Below are 14,403 nucleotides of genomic sequence, written 5' to 3'. Positions count from 1 at the left end.
TAGGGAATTCCAATTACTGTAAATTCACCTATTCTTCCATGTCTCAAATATCTGTGGACGCAAGACACACACTGAAATGAGTAAACTATAAGAGCTTCTAAAACAGTAAATGCTACATCCTACCATGTTAAATTTCATAACCTGCTGCTTCTTGTGATATATAAATACTACTTAAGAGAAAGAGTAAGGCTTTCTGTATCATAAAACCAGAAATGAATTCCAGCTTTTGCCATTCATGAGATACGTGATAGTGAGTAAGCCTCTTAATCTTTCTTTCTTTGTAAAATACGAATAACATTCCCAATACTGCAGGGATTTACATGGACTCTCTGAGGTGGTAGGTTATAGCAGTTAAGAACACAGAGCTGGGACCAGCAGCTGGTGTAATGGCCATGTCGCTGGACTTCCATGTAGTTGACTGCGGTTCGAGTCCTGGACCCGGTGGCCATCCTCCCTGGGGGGTAATGTCTTGCTTCCCGTCTGCCTCTGACTTTCTGGCGAGCGCATGTGCCCTATATCAAAAACCTCAAAGAAAAAAAAAAAAAAAAGAATACAGATCCACGGACCAAACTTCCAGGATTTTAATCATAGCTCAGCCATATACTAACCACAAGACCATGAGTGAATTCTGTAACCAATCCACACCTGTATTTACTTACATGTAAACTAGAGAGAATAACAGTGCCTACCTCATAGCATTGTTATGAAGACTAAATAAGTTATGACTTGTAATGTGCCTAGATTGTACCATTCTTTACTATATTCTTATAAAAATGAAAGTGTTTTAGAAATACAAAGTGTTATTTTTATTATTGCCTATTGCTTTTCATTTTTATGGCTATTACCTTGAATTTCATGGTAAGCCAAGCTGATTTTCTTTAAATAAGATACTGCAGTTAAATCAAAGGTCCTCACTGTAGCCTCTGTTCCTAGCTGAGTAACATTAAACACCAGGATGGTATCTTCTTCCTTCTGTAGTTTAGTAAATTCCAAAATCACCTAAAAGAATTAGCACAATGAAAGATGGTAAGAAGTTTGAATCATACTTAAAACAACAAAAACAAACTCTGCTCCACTTACATTATTATAAGAAGAATAGAAACTTTGCTTACATTTCTCTACTTGCACAAATTTATTTAATATGATGGGAAATTATCATCTAGAGAGGCACATAAGTACATCTATAAAAAGTCATGATGAAACACAACATTTTAAAACATCAGTAAACAGGAGTATATGGACTTTCCCATATATATTTTTTTTTTAAGAGAGGTTTTCGCTATAGGGCACGTGCACTCACCAGACAGACAGAGAGAGACTGAGACAGAAAGCGAGAAATCACCCCCCAGGGGGGATGGCCATGCCACAATCCCTTCTCCTCCATTCTCCTCTTGGGATCTTGGGCACACACGCACACGCGCCCGATGTGAGTTTAAGCCACCAGGTCCGAGATGCGAACCGCAGTCGACTACGTGGGAGTCCAGCGACATAGCCATTACGCTAACTGCTGGTCCCCTTTCCCATACTTTTTGTTATGCACGTATCTCAAAACAAAAATAACTTTTGGTGGGGATCAGTAGGTGGCGTGGCGGTGAAGGGCACTGGACTCCCACATAGCCGACTGCGGTTCAAGTCCAGGACCTGCCAGCTTGCTTTCTCACTTTCCCTTTATCTCATTCTCTTTCTATCTCTCTCTGGTCAAATTTAAAAAATGATAATAACAAATAACATTAAATAAATAATTCTTTAAAAAATAAATAAATGATTTTGGGCAATAGAAGCATTCCCACTTGGCAATAAAAAAATAACATCTCATGTTTTTGAAGCTGGAGACAAACGTGGTTATGTGCTCACATGCATTTATGAGTGTGGTGGGCAACAGGGAAGATAAAGCGTACTGCATTTTTATATACTGGATATTAGGTATAGCTTAAGATAGTTTATAAGACAGTGACAGTGACAGCATATTACAATATACATACTTCTGTAATTTCAAACTTAAGTAGAAGATTAATGAGCTCCTCATTTGGGGCCTCTACAGCTTTTTTAAGTTCTGATCCTTTCATACTTTTACCAGTCTGTGAGTCTCCATCTTCAGCATCAAAATATTCATCATCGGACTCTATAAGATAAATAGATAATTTGACTTAAGACACTGTCCATAGACGCTGCATAAAACACACCTAAATGTTCCAAAAGTAAAAAGTAAAATTATTAGATACAGCATCATATTCAGAATCAAAATAGTTCTGATGCCTTTTTTAAAGAATGATTTATTTTATTTTCTTTATCATTATTACTACTATTTTTTTATTTTGTTATAGGGCACATGCATTCACCTGAGACAGACAGAGAGAGGGAGAAAGTGAGAAAGCAGGCTGTCATGTCCGAGAACTACAGTCAGCCGTATGAGAATCTAGCGCCTTAACCACCATGGTACCTGTTGGCCCCTCCAATACGTGTAGGGAATTCCAATTACTGTAAATTCACCTATTCTTCCATGTCTCAAATATCTGTGGACGCAAGACACACACTGAAATGAGTAAACTATAAGAGCTTCTAAAACAGTAAATGCTACATCCTACCATGTTAAATTTCATAACCTGCTGCTTCTTGTGATATATAAATACTACTTAAGAGAAAGAGTAAGGCTTTCTGTATCATAAAACCAGAAATGAATTCCAGCTTTTGCCATTCATGAGATACGTGATAGTGAGTAAGCCTCTTAATCTTTCTTTCTTTGTAAAATACGAATAACATTCCCAATACTGCAGGGATTTACATGGACTCTCTGAGGTGGTAGGTTATAGCAGTTAAGAACACAGAGCTGGGACCAGCAGCTGGTGTAATGGCCATGTCGCTGGACTTCCATGTAGTTGACTGCGGTTCGAGTCCTGGACCCGGTGGCCATCCTCCCTGGGGGGTAATGTCTTGCTTCCCGTCTGCCTCTGACTTTCTGGCGAGCGCATGTGCCCTATATCAAAAACCTCAAAGAAAAAAAAAAAAAAAAGAATACAGATCCACGGACCAAACTTCCAGGATTTTAATCATAGCTCAGCCATATACTAACCACAAGACCATGAGTGAATTCTGTAACCAATCCACACCTGTATTTACTTACATGTAAACTAGAGAGAATAACAGTGCCTACCTCATAGCATTGTTATGAAGACTAAATAAGTTATGACTTGTAATGTGCCTAGATTGTACCATTCTTTACTATATTCTTATAAAAATGAAAGTGTTTTAGAAATACAAAGTGTTATTTTTATTATTGCCTATTGCTTTTCATTTTTATGGCTATTACCTTGAATTTCATGGTAAGCCAAGCTGATTTTCTTTAAATAAGATACTGCAGTTAAATCAAAGGTCCTCACTGTAGCCTCTGTTCCTAGCTGAGTAACATTAAACACCAGGATGGTATCTTCTTCCTTCTGTAGTTTAGTAAATTCCAAAATCACCTAAAAGAATTAGCACAATGAAAGATGGTAAGAAGTTTGAATCATACTTAAAACAACAAAAACAAACTCTGCTCCACTTACATTATTATAAGAAGAATAGAAACTTTGCTTACATTTCTCTACTTGCACAAATTTATTTAATATGATGGGAAATTATCATCTAGAGAGGCACATAAGTACATCTATAAAAAGTCATGATGAAACACAACATTTTAAAACATCAGTAAACAGGAGTATATGGACTTTCCCATATATATTTTTTTTTTAAGAGAGGTTTTCGCTATAGGGCACGTGCACTCACCAGACAGACAGAGAGAGACTGAGACAGAAAGCGAGAAATCACCCCCCAGGGGGGATGGCCATGCCACAATCCCTTCTCCTCCATTCTCCTCTTGGGATCTTGGGCACACACGCACACGCGCCCGATGTGAGTTTAAGCCACCAGGTCCGAGATGCGAACCGCAGTCGACTACGTGGGAGTCCAGCGACATAGCCATTACGCTAACTGCTGGTCCCCTTTCCCATACTTTTTGTTATGCACGTATCTCAAAACAAAAATAACTTTTGGTGGGGATCAGTAGGTGGCGTGGCGGTGAAGGGCACTGGACTCCCACATAGCCGACTGCGGTTCAAGTCCAGGACCTGCCAGCTTGCTTTCTCACTTTCCCTTTATCTCATTCTCTTTCTATCTCTCTCTGGTCAAATTTAAAAAATGATAATAACAAATAACATTAAATAAATAATTCTTTAAAAAATAAATAAATGATTTTGGGCAATAGAAGCATTCCCACTTGGCAATAAAAAAATAACATCTCATGTTTTTGAAGCTGGAGACAAACGTGGTTATGTGCTCACATGCATTTATGAGTGTGGTGGGCAACAGGGAAGATAAAGCGTACTGCATTTTTATATACTGGATATTAGGTATAGCTTAAGATAGTTTATAAGACAGTGACAGTGACAGCATATTACAATATACATACTTCTGTAATTTCAAACTTAAGTAGAAGATTAATGAGCTCCTCATTTGGGGCCTCTACAGCTTTTTTAAGTTCTGATCCTTTCATACTTTTACCAGTCTGTGAGTCTCCATCTTCAGCATCAAAATATTCATCATCGGACTCTATAAGATAAATAGATAATTTGACTTAAGACACTGTCCATAGACGCTGCATAAAACACACCTAAATGTTCCAAAAGTAAAAAGTAAAATTATTAGATACAGCATCATATTCAGAATCAAAATAGTTCTGATGCCTTTTTTAAAGAATGATTTATTTTATTTTCTTTATCATTATTACTACTATTTTTTTATTTTGTTACAGGGCACATGCATTCACCTGAGACAGACAGAGAGAGGGAGAAAGTGAGAAAGCAGGCTGTCATGTCCGAGAACTACAGTCAGCCGTATGAGAATCTAGCGCCTTAACCACCATGGTACCTGTTGGCCCCTCCAATACTTTTTATAAAGTCTCACAGTGAAATTCACCCTCATATGTAATGATCACATGTGAAATCAAATAGCACTACTCTCTTTTCTTGATGGCTCTGTTGTTTTGGTTTAGTTTATTCATTCAGTATTCAACGCAGTATGTATTGAACATCATCACCTACCCTCTGTACTAGGCTGTGTCAGCTACTAAGGACACCAGAGTCACCAGGACAGACACGGTCCTATCCTCATGAATCTTACACTCCAGTTCAAAATTAAAAGAGAATAGATAATCCAGAGACAGAAACAAGGGATCATACAGAGATCGGGTCAAAAAAGTAGCTCATTTAAAACATTTACATAGGGGCCAGGAGGTAGCATGGTGACTAAAGCACATTGTCACGGTCCCACATGGCAGACCGTGGTTCAAGTCCTGAACTTGGTGGCTTGCTTTCTCACTTTCCCTCTCTTATTAAATAATAATTAAATACTACTAATAATAATAAATAAAATTAAATAAATAACTTTAAACAAAATTACGTTAGTACAGTCTAGCCACAAAAATCTCTAGATTTATCCAATGAAGAAACTTGGGATTGAAAAAGGTAAGTGACTCAGGGACCAGCAGTTAGCGTAATGGCTATGTCGCTGGACTCCCATGTAGTCGACCACATAGGTTATTAGCTCCTCTAGAAGCAGAATCAGTAAATGACTCTAATACTTACAGAAGTCCTTCATATTCTAAAAATCTTTCTCTCTATATAAGACAATTGATAGCCTTGATTTAACAGAGAAAGAATATTTGACTTTTCTTACCTGATTCTACTCCATCTAGCAACAATGGAGTACCAAGTAGACCTTTCGTTCCACTTGAAATAACAGGAATTGAAGATTCCTAGCAAAGAATATAAATAGTAGTCTTAAAAATACTGGTTTAACAGTACCAAATGTACATAAATGAATGAAAGGCTGAAAAGTAATAGAGGAGAGGAAGAGACGGAAAGATACATATACACACAATACACAAATCTTCCAACGAAACACATGAAGCAATTAACTAACGAATGGATGCGACGTAGAAATTAACACTACCATCTGCACTTTCAGAGACTAAACTAAGTCACCTCTAGTAGATATGCCTGTCACGGTATCATTTAGTTGCTGTCTCTTACATAGTCAAGCACATCTTTCGACTTTCTCAAATTTCATTTGTAAGTTAAATGAAAATCCAACATTTTTTTTATGCTGTAATGATCAATTTTAATTAAAGTGACCTAGAACTTTAAAGTCTAACATACAAGGAAACTGTATACCAAATGTTTTCTTTGCAACTTTTTAAAGAATCCTATCTTTATTTAAAACACACTTTAGAAATTTGAAACATTTTCCTCTCAGTTCTATAATTTTGGTCTTTTCACTTATCATGCTTACCCTAAAACTGATTTTCCACCACTACTCTAGAACAGTAGTGAAAAAAAGAGACTTCACATTCCTATTGTGTCTGCTTACCTGTCTCTCTGGAGACTGTGCAGATCTCTGTGGCAAAGGTATGCTGCTCAGTAAACACAGCACAGCTTTCATCTTCTGATCGGAAATCCTCACATGCATCAGTGGAAGTCCTCCTGATACTTTGAATCTAAAAATACAATTCCACTGTAAGGTCTTAATGCCAGGGACTCTGGATTGTAGAGACGGGAAGGGACTGGGGAAGAGACTATCTCCCTGGGTCAGTAGCCCCAGACCTGTTTTAATCAAATTACATGAACTCCTCATTTAGACAACATTGTGAGAGAATGGGAAGTTCTAGGGAACCAAGTGTCTGGAAAATTTAAACATATTCCTATGCAATTAAACTTGTTAAGGAATTTTTATTGAAAATCTTTCCAAAGACAATTCTCTACTTTTCAAAACAAAGAACACTACTATTCCCTGATGCCAAAGATGCCCCATAAAAGAATCAAAGAGTGTCTACCCCATCACCCTCGACCCTTTTGCCTGGCTTTACTTCTTTTTGTATGTAGCATCTGGCAGCACCTGACACATCAAATGTCCTTGTCTCTTTTAGGTATGTCTCCTCTGATCGATGTAAGTCCCATGATGACATCTGTTTTACTCATAGGCAATCACCATGTTTTTTTATCCATCACTTAGTTTTTGGCAATTGCTTCTATTCTGGCTCCCTACCAGTGTAACTGCCTCAGTCTGTTTGTCTCAATAGAGATGGCAGCCACTCGCTCTCACGAAGCTCTTTGGGGTTTCTGTTTATCTTTGGCTTTCTGACAAAGATAGGAACAGCTTAAGTTGACACATGTCTAATTGCAAGCTGGGTTACTGGGGTACAGTAAAGCAGTGGTTAGAGGGAAATTTATACTACTAAATGCAAATATTAGAAAAAAGAGGACCAAACAGGTGGTGTAGAGGTTAAGGTGCTAGGCTCCCACATAGCAGACTACAGTTTGAGTCCTAGACCTGGCGGTTTGAATCTCAAGCTGGGAACAAGTGCGTGTGTGCCCAAAATCTCATCAGAGTGAAGGAGATGGGACTGTGGTATGGCCATCCCCCTGGAGGGTGATTTCTCACTATCTCTCTCATTGTTCTTTCCCTCTCCTCTCTAGCGAGCGTAGGTGCCCTAAGACAAAAATATGAAGAAAGGAAGAAAAGAAAGTAAGTCAGTCGGCCTCAAATCGGTGACCCCTTAGCTTCCATCTCAAGAAACTAGGCATGAAAATCAAACAAAACCCGAAACAGGGACAGCAGAAGGCCTAGAGATTAAGCAGCTAGCTTCCTCACACCAGAATGTGGTTCAAGTCTCAGACCTGGCCAAGTGAATGTGCGTGTGTGCTCAAAATCCTGAGAGGAAAACGGAAGAGAATGAATTGCAGTGTGGCCATACCCCACTGGGAGTGATTTCTCACTTTCCATCTCTCTCTGTTTCTCTCCTGTGAGCGCACACACCCTGCAGCAAAACTGGAAAAAAAAAAAAGTCAAGGACAAACAGAAACACTAAACATCAGAGTGAAAAGCAGTAAAATAAAAAAAACAAACACAATAAAAAAATAATTAAGACCATAAGTTGGTTCTTTGGAAAGATGATCAGTAAAACTGATAAACCTCTAGTCGAACTGATAAGGAGAAAAGGAACAAATTACTTAAATGGGGAGTAAGAGAGATTGTATCACTACAGATTCTTCAAGTGTTAAAAAGGTAAGAAGGAAATATTGATACTATGAACAAGTTTGTGCCAATAAACTCAGTAACAGAGATGGACAAACTCTTTGAAATGCACAATCATTCAAAATACACTCAAAACTCTCCCTCAAAACACTTAAAGTGCACAAAAGATCACTCAAAAAAGTAGATCTTGAATAGCTCTCTCTCTGTTAAATAAAATGAATGTGTTGTTAACTCAAAAAAACAGCTCCAGGCCCAGATGGCCTTATTAACAAATGCTGCCTAACATTTAAGAAAAAAGTCATATGAATGCTATACAACATCTACCAGAAAACTCATTCCACAAGAGCAACACTTACTCTGATACCAAAATATGAAAACACACAGAAACTGGGGACCAGCAGTTAGCATAATGGCTATGTCGCTGGACTCCCACGTAGTCGACCGCAGTTCACATCCCAAACCCAGTGGCTTAAAACTCACACTGGTCACGTGTGCGTGCGTGCCCAAGATCCTGAGAACAGAATGGAGAAGGGATTGCGGTATGGCCATCCCCCCAGGGGGTGATTTCTCACTTTCTATCTCTCTGTCTCGCTCTGTCTGGCGAGCGCACATGCCCTATAGCAAAAACCTCTTCAAAAAAAAACACAGAAACTGATATTTCTCATGAACATGGAATTAATACTTTATAACAAAATTTTTAGCAAACCAAATCCAAAATCTTTTTAAATAATAATGCATCATTACCAGGTAGACTTTCCTAGTAATTCAAGGTTGATTTAACATTCACTTAATAAAGGGTATCAATGAACTACTGGTACAACCACGTGAATGAATCTCAAGGTAATGTTGCTGAACAAAAGAAGCCAAACAAAAAGTTAAAAGACTATGATCCCATTAATGCAAATCCTAGAAAATTCTCACGAAATATACTGGTCTATCAGAAAGCAGATCGATGTTACCCAGTGGACAAGAGGTGAGGAGTAGAAGAGGTGAGAGACGGCGGGAAGACAAAGGGGTACAAGGAAACTTCCGGAGGTGATGAATGTGTTCAGTATCTTGAGTGTGATGACAGTGTCACAGACACACAGATGTGTTCACACTTGGCAAATTGTACACGTTAAATAGATATAGCTTATTAGATGTCAATTATGCCTCGATAAAGCTCTTTTTAAATGACAGCATAAATATTTCCTAATTATCTACTTAAATTCAAAGTTCAGTTTCTGTTTTGTAACCCCATAAATTTTTCTCAGGACCTTATGTGATTTTATGATCAAAAAAGCCTCCAATTTGGGGAAAGATTTTTATTTCACTGATAATGAACTTTGGAGTGGATCCAACGTCTATAGAATATAAAAGGCCAAACTCTTCTGAAACATGGCAGTTGACATATAATTTATTTCTTAAAAATAAGTATTTGCTACAAAAGACAATAATCATTATTTTTCTGTAGTCTACAGAAATCTTTGTATCCTTAAAAAGCAGTAACTGATGCAGACATAGCATACCTCACTGATTTCCAATACGAGAAAAGCATACGTTACCTGGCCATTCGGATGTCTTTTTCAACCATTGCCTTGGCCAACTCGACATGAATATCCATGGGTTGCAGTATATGCATAGCTGAAGGATGCTGAAATCTACACTTTTTCCAATTTTCCTCTTTAAAAAAATCATTTAAAACGATAAATGACTGGTTTCCTAAATTATCAGATATCCTGCAGAAATCATTCTAAGGTATTAAAACAATTAAGAAACAGACTAAATGAGCACCAAGTTTTACTTCTTTCAGCATATATGTTAACTAATCTCCATTCCTAAAATACAGACCAACAGGACCAAAGACTGTGGTTGTTAAGATAATTCTAAATGTTTATTTAAAGAATGTTCAGATGATAACATCTTGCACTTCAAAGCAAATGGGGGGGAAAAGACATAAATTTATTACACTGATTCCAGAATTAGTGATCTAGGTGGGTGATTACAGTGAAAAGAAGGGGAAGAAAAAAAGAGGTTTATGAGGTTCTTAGGTAAGCACAATAATTGCACTAGTTTAGCAAGCAACTTCAAAGCAAAAACAGTTTTATCTAACAAAATTTTATCACAAAAAAAGTGTAATGATGCCTTTCTTCAGATAAAACAATCCAGAGAGATTTTTTTTTCCCAGAGACTGCAGAGTTCTATGCAGATCTTTATCGATGGCAATGACCGAACATCTCTTATCATTTATAATTCAAACAATCATTCTTAAGAACATACAAAACAAAAAACAGTTTTAATGGTCTATGTAAGTACTTCCCTACAAGGAATTAATAGGCTACTAATTTTAAAAGTGAAATAGGGCATTATATATTTACATTTTAATATAAGGGGACTTCAAAAAGTTTGTTAAATGGAATTAAAATACAAGTTTATCTTAGTGCAAACAAAATTTTGAAATCCATGCACAATTTCTTCATAAGTATTTCCCATGCTTTGAAGACCCCCAGATAAATCTTATCACTCCCACTAGAATATGAACTTTGCTCAGAGATTGCATCTCCATCCGCAAAGTTAGGATATTTAATAACTACTTGTTGTTTCTAGAAACTAAATTAGTATAAAGAGCCAAAAATCTTTAAACAGAAGAAAACATCGAAACTATTGAAAATAATTAAATTAATTACCTTTAAGGTTTTACGACTATACCTACTAATCTATAGATACCCATTTCTCAGATATCTACAGAAGGGGAAAATGTAATATTGCTGAAATAAATGGTAGGATAATATAGTAAATTATTTAACAATAAATGTGGGACCAGCAGTTGGCATAATGGCTATGTCGCTGGACTCCCATGAAGTCGACTGCGGTTTGAGTCCTGGACCCGGTGGCTTAAACTCACGCCAGGCACCTGTGCATGCATGCCCAAGATCCTGAGAGGAGAATGGAGGAGAAGGGACTGCGGCGTGGCCCTCCCACCTGGGGGGCGATTTCTCGCTTTCTGTCTCTCTGTCTCTCTCTGTCTGGTGAGCGCACGCGCCCTATAGCAAAAACTTCTGCAAAAAAAAAAAAAAAAAAAAAAGAAGAAGAAGAAAAAAATTTAACAATAAATTTGGCAAAGCAACATTAAGACATCCCAAAATCATGGGTCAGAAGAATCTGTGCCAACTGCAACTTCTATTTTTTTATAGTTTTTAGTCACATTACGAAAACACAGGCCATGAGAGAACTTGGATTCAAATGGTGTTAGGTACCCTAATATGAAAAGCCCAATTTTCATTTCTATTTGTAATTGTGTCCATCATTCACACCAATAGGCTTTTATTTGGTCTTTATAACTTATCAACATTATGTGTGTGCAAAATGGTTCTCAGAGTTGATATACATGCACACATACACACACACACACACACACACACACACACACACAAGGACCCTTCAGATAGCTTGAGGAAAATGTGTATTACAAAAAAACTATGTATGGATTCTAAATTGTTACATGAAGATAAACTCGTACCTCATTTATTATTGTTTTAGAGGTTTCTGCCTTAGAGTGCATGTGCTCACAGGAGAGAGAGACAGCAACATCCCCGGTGGGATGGCCATGCCATAACACCTTCTCCTCCATTCTTCTCCTGGGATCTTTGGCACACACGCACATGTGCCTGGTGGGATTTCTAAGCCACCAGGTCCGGGACTCTAACTGCAGTAAGCCATGCAGGAGCCCAGTGATGTAACAACTATGCCATCTGTTGGTCCCAAAATAAACTGATACTTTCATGCCATTTTACATGAACTTTTTGAAGTACCCTCATATCAGAGCTATTTGACATAATTTCAAGATCTTAAAAGCTGAAAAGGACCTTACCTGCTCTTGCAAAAAGTAGCTGTACACTCTTTATTTCAACATCAAACTTGTCATATGCCTTATCCATTATTTCTTCCAGAGATGAATTAGTAGTCTTCTGTAAACCTTGATCTTTACTGTTGAGCTAAATGAAGAAAAAAAATTTTTCACAACAGATATGTACATACATCAACATATTTAGTTGTGTATTCTTAAGACCTATCTAAAATGAAACTACCATTAATGAATGACAATTTTGCTTGATTTTCCATTAACTATTTATAAATACTTCATTAGAAATGTAGTATTTCAGCATACATTTCTCTTTTATTTGAGTAACAGGTGCTCAGCACACTGCCATTAATTAGGAGATCAGCTATGCAGCTGCCTGCCTTAAACAACCCGTCTCAACATGCCATTCTTCCTCTTTCTGGCTCTCAGAAGTTACTGTCACTGTGGCTCAGCTCCACGACAACCACCCTATACTCTTCACCATAAAATAGCAGGGTTGGGGCCAGTAGGTGGTGTGGTGGTTGGGGACGCTGGACTCCCACATGGCTGACTGTGGTTCAAGTCTCGGATGTGTTGTCTTGCTTTCTCACTTTCCTTTCCTCTCTATCTGTCCCTCTCTGGTCAAAACAAAAAATAAATAAATAAATAATGTTAAATTTAAAATTCTTATAAATAAATATGTAAATAATACTAAAACAAAATACCAGGATTTTCTTTCTTCTCCCCATTACACCACAGAAATAATTAGGCCGCTAGAATTCTGCTCTAAATCTCTTTTTTCTGTTCCCCATGGAACCCAGGATCAATACAGGATTATATTTTTTGAAACCTTCCCCTTTTTTCAGTGGCATGTGTTCCTACAGGATTCAAAATGCAAAATCTAAGAGTTCGCTTACTCTACTTAGTTGCTAACAGTAGTTGAACAAATACATGTAAGCACAACTATGTGCATATATGTACAACTCTCTATTGTATAACCATATATGACAAATAACACTGTCCAGTTAAACTCAAGAAGCTATGAAGACTAAGAATGCTTCTCTCCAATAAGCAGTAGACAAAAGAAATTGTATCCCTAATGTCAAATCATCCATCTTTTCAGAAAAGTTTGGAGTTTTTGTGGTCGATTTAATAGTCATAAAATACTCAACCTAAGCTAGGTTTGACAAAAGTTAAAATAAATAAATAAATAAATAAATAAATAAATAAATCTAGGTTTATTTTAAGTGAACTCTAAAGAATAAACAACAAACTACCAAATACTGGGACATCAGAAAAATTATAACATGTTTTTCTAGGCAAAAATGTGTGACTTTTTTTTAATTATTTATTTCATTTTATTTATTATTCATTCATTTACTTTCATTTTACCAGAGAGAGACATACACGCAGAGAGAGAGAAAGAGGGAAAGTGAGAAGGCAAACCACCAGGTCTAGGACTTGAACCGTGGTAGGCCATGTGGGAGTGTCTAGCACCTTAACCACCACGCCACCTGCTGGTCCCAAATGTGTGACTTTTCTAACGACCCAATAGCTACCAAGCTGGGCAAAGATGGGCAGACAAAAATGCATATATGCTTACCTGAAATGTACCAAAATCCAAAATGAGGAGATCTGACTTTTCATGGTGAAAACCTGTCTGTGGAACTATTAGATAAGAAGGTTTCAGATTGATCCTTAAATCAAGGACTTTGCGAGTTTCAATAATATGTGTAAGCCCTACAGAAGACAAAGAAATGATGGAAGATTAGACGGTGAAGTTCAAATATGTAATAACAGTATTAACAACTAGAATAAAGACTTCATTTGAAAAGTATTATCAAGGAATGCCAGTTCTCTCAGATTCTCAATTCAGCACATAAGGTGAAAATCACAGAGTCAGTGAGAAACAACCACATCATAGGAGAGTAAAATAAATCCAATGTAGACAGTATTTTACCGAGGGAATAGAATAATTCAATATTATTTGATTAAGCAACCAGATAAAATAGTTGGCCTGAGTTTAGAGAACACACTATATAAAAGTATGTATCTTTAAAACCAGATTCAGGACCAGCCCCAGAATCCCATAGTTAGGTGCTGCAGGTAGGGATCTGGTTCCCTCATAATGAAACAGGGTTTGACTCTCACCCCAGTGGCTTGAGAAACATGCTGGGCACATGTGCATGTGTGCCCAAAATCCTGAGGGGATGGAGAAATGAAAGAAAGGTATTGAGGCATGACCATGCCCACTGGGGGTGCTCTCTCTCGCTCCCTCTCTGGTGAGCACAAATACCCTCAGATTGTAAAGAAGATGGAAAAAATATAGATGTAGGGGTCAAGGCACAGTGCAGCAATGAAGCAACTGGTCCCGCATGGGAAAGGGCCTCACTTCAAGTCTGAATGTCCCCTGAGCATGCTGGGAGCTCACACATGTGCCCACCTTCCCAGGTGGCAGAGTTGGGAGTGGATGATGGCATAAAGATCATGATGGAGGTACTTGTCTGTGTCTCTTT

At 37.6% G+C, this 14,403-nt stretch overlaps 1 protein-coding gene across 1 annotated transcript in view; it reads right to left on the bottom strand.

Annotated features, from left to right (window-relative positions):
- Window positions 1–14,403, bottom strand: part of VPS13C (vacuolar protein sorting 13 homolog C) — a 203,215-nt gene that overhangs the window by 116,666 nt on the left and 72,146 nt on the right. Inside the window, exons 22-28 of the mRNA XM_014593070.2 lie at window positions 13,491–13,627; window positions 11,918–12,041; window positions 9,612–9,729; window positions 6,403–6,529; window positions 5,710–5,788; window positions 4,445–4,584; window positions 3,308–3,461 (exon numbers count right to left, since the gene is read on the bottom strand). Of these exons, the coding sequence (XP_014448556.1) occupies window positions 3,308–3,461; window positions 4,445–4,584; window positions 5,710–5,788; window positions 6,403–6,529; window positions 9,612–9,729; window positions 11,918–12,041; window positions 13,491–13,627 (879 nt within the window). The remainder of the gene's footprint in view (window positions 1–3,307; window positions 3,462–4,444; window positions 4,585–5,709; window positions 5,789–6,402; window positions 6,530–9,611; window positions 9,730–11,917; window positions 12,042–13,490; window positions 13,628–14,403) is intronic.

This window comes from Tupaia chinensis, unplaced genomic scaffold (genome assembly GCF_000334495.1).
Source record: "Tupaia chinensis unplaced genomic scaffold, TupChi_1.0 Scaffold000063_1, whole genome shotgun sequence".
Classification (NCBI taxonomy): domain Eukaryota; kingdom Metazoa; phylum Chordata; class Mammalia; order Scandentia; family Tupaiidae; genus Tupaia; species Tupaia belangeri.
This window is presented reverse-complemented; position numbering and strand designations above follow the sequence as displayed.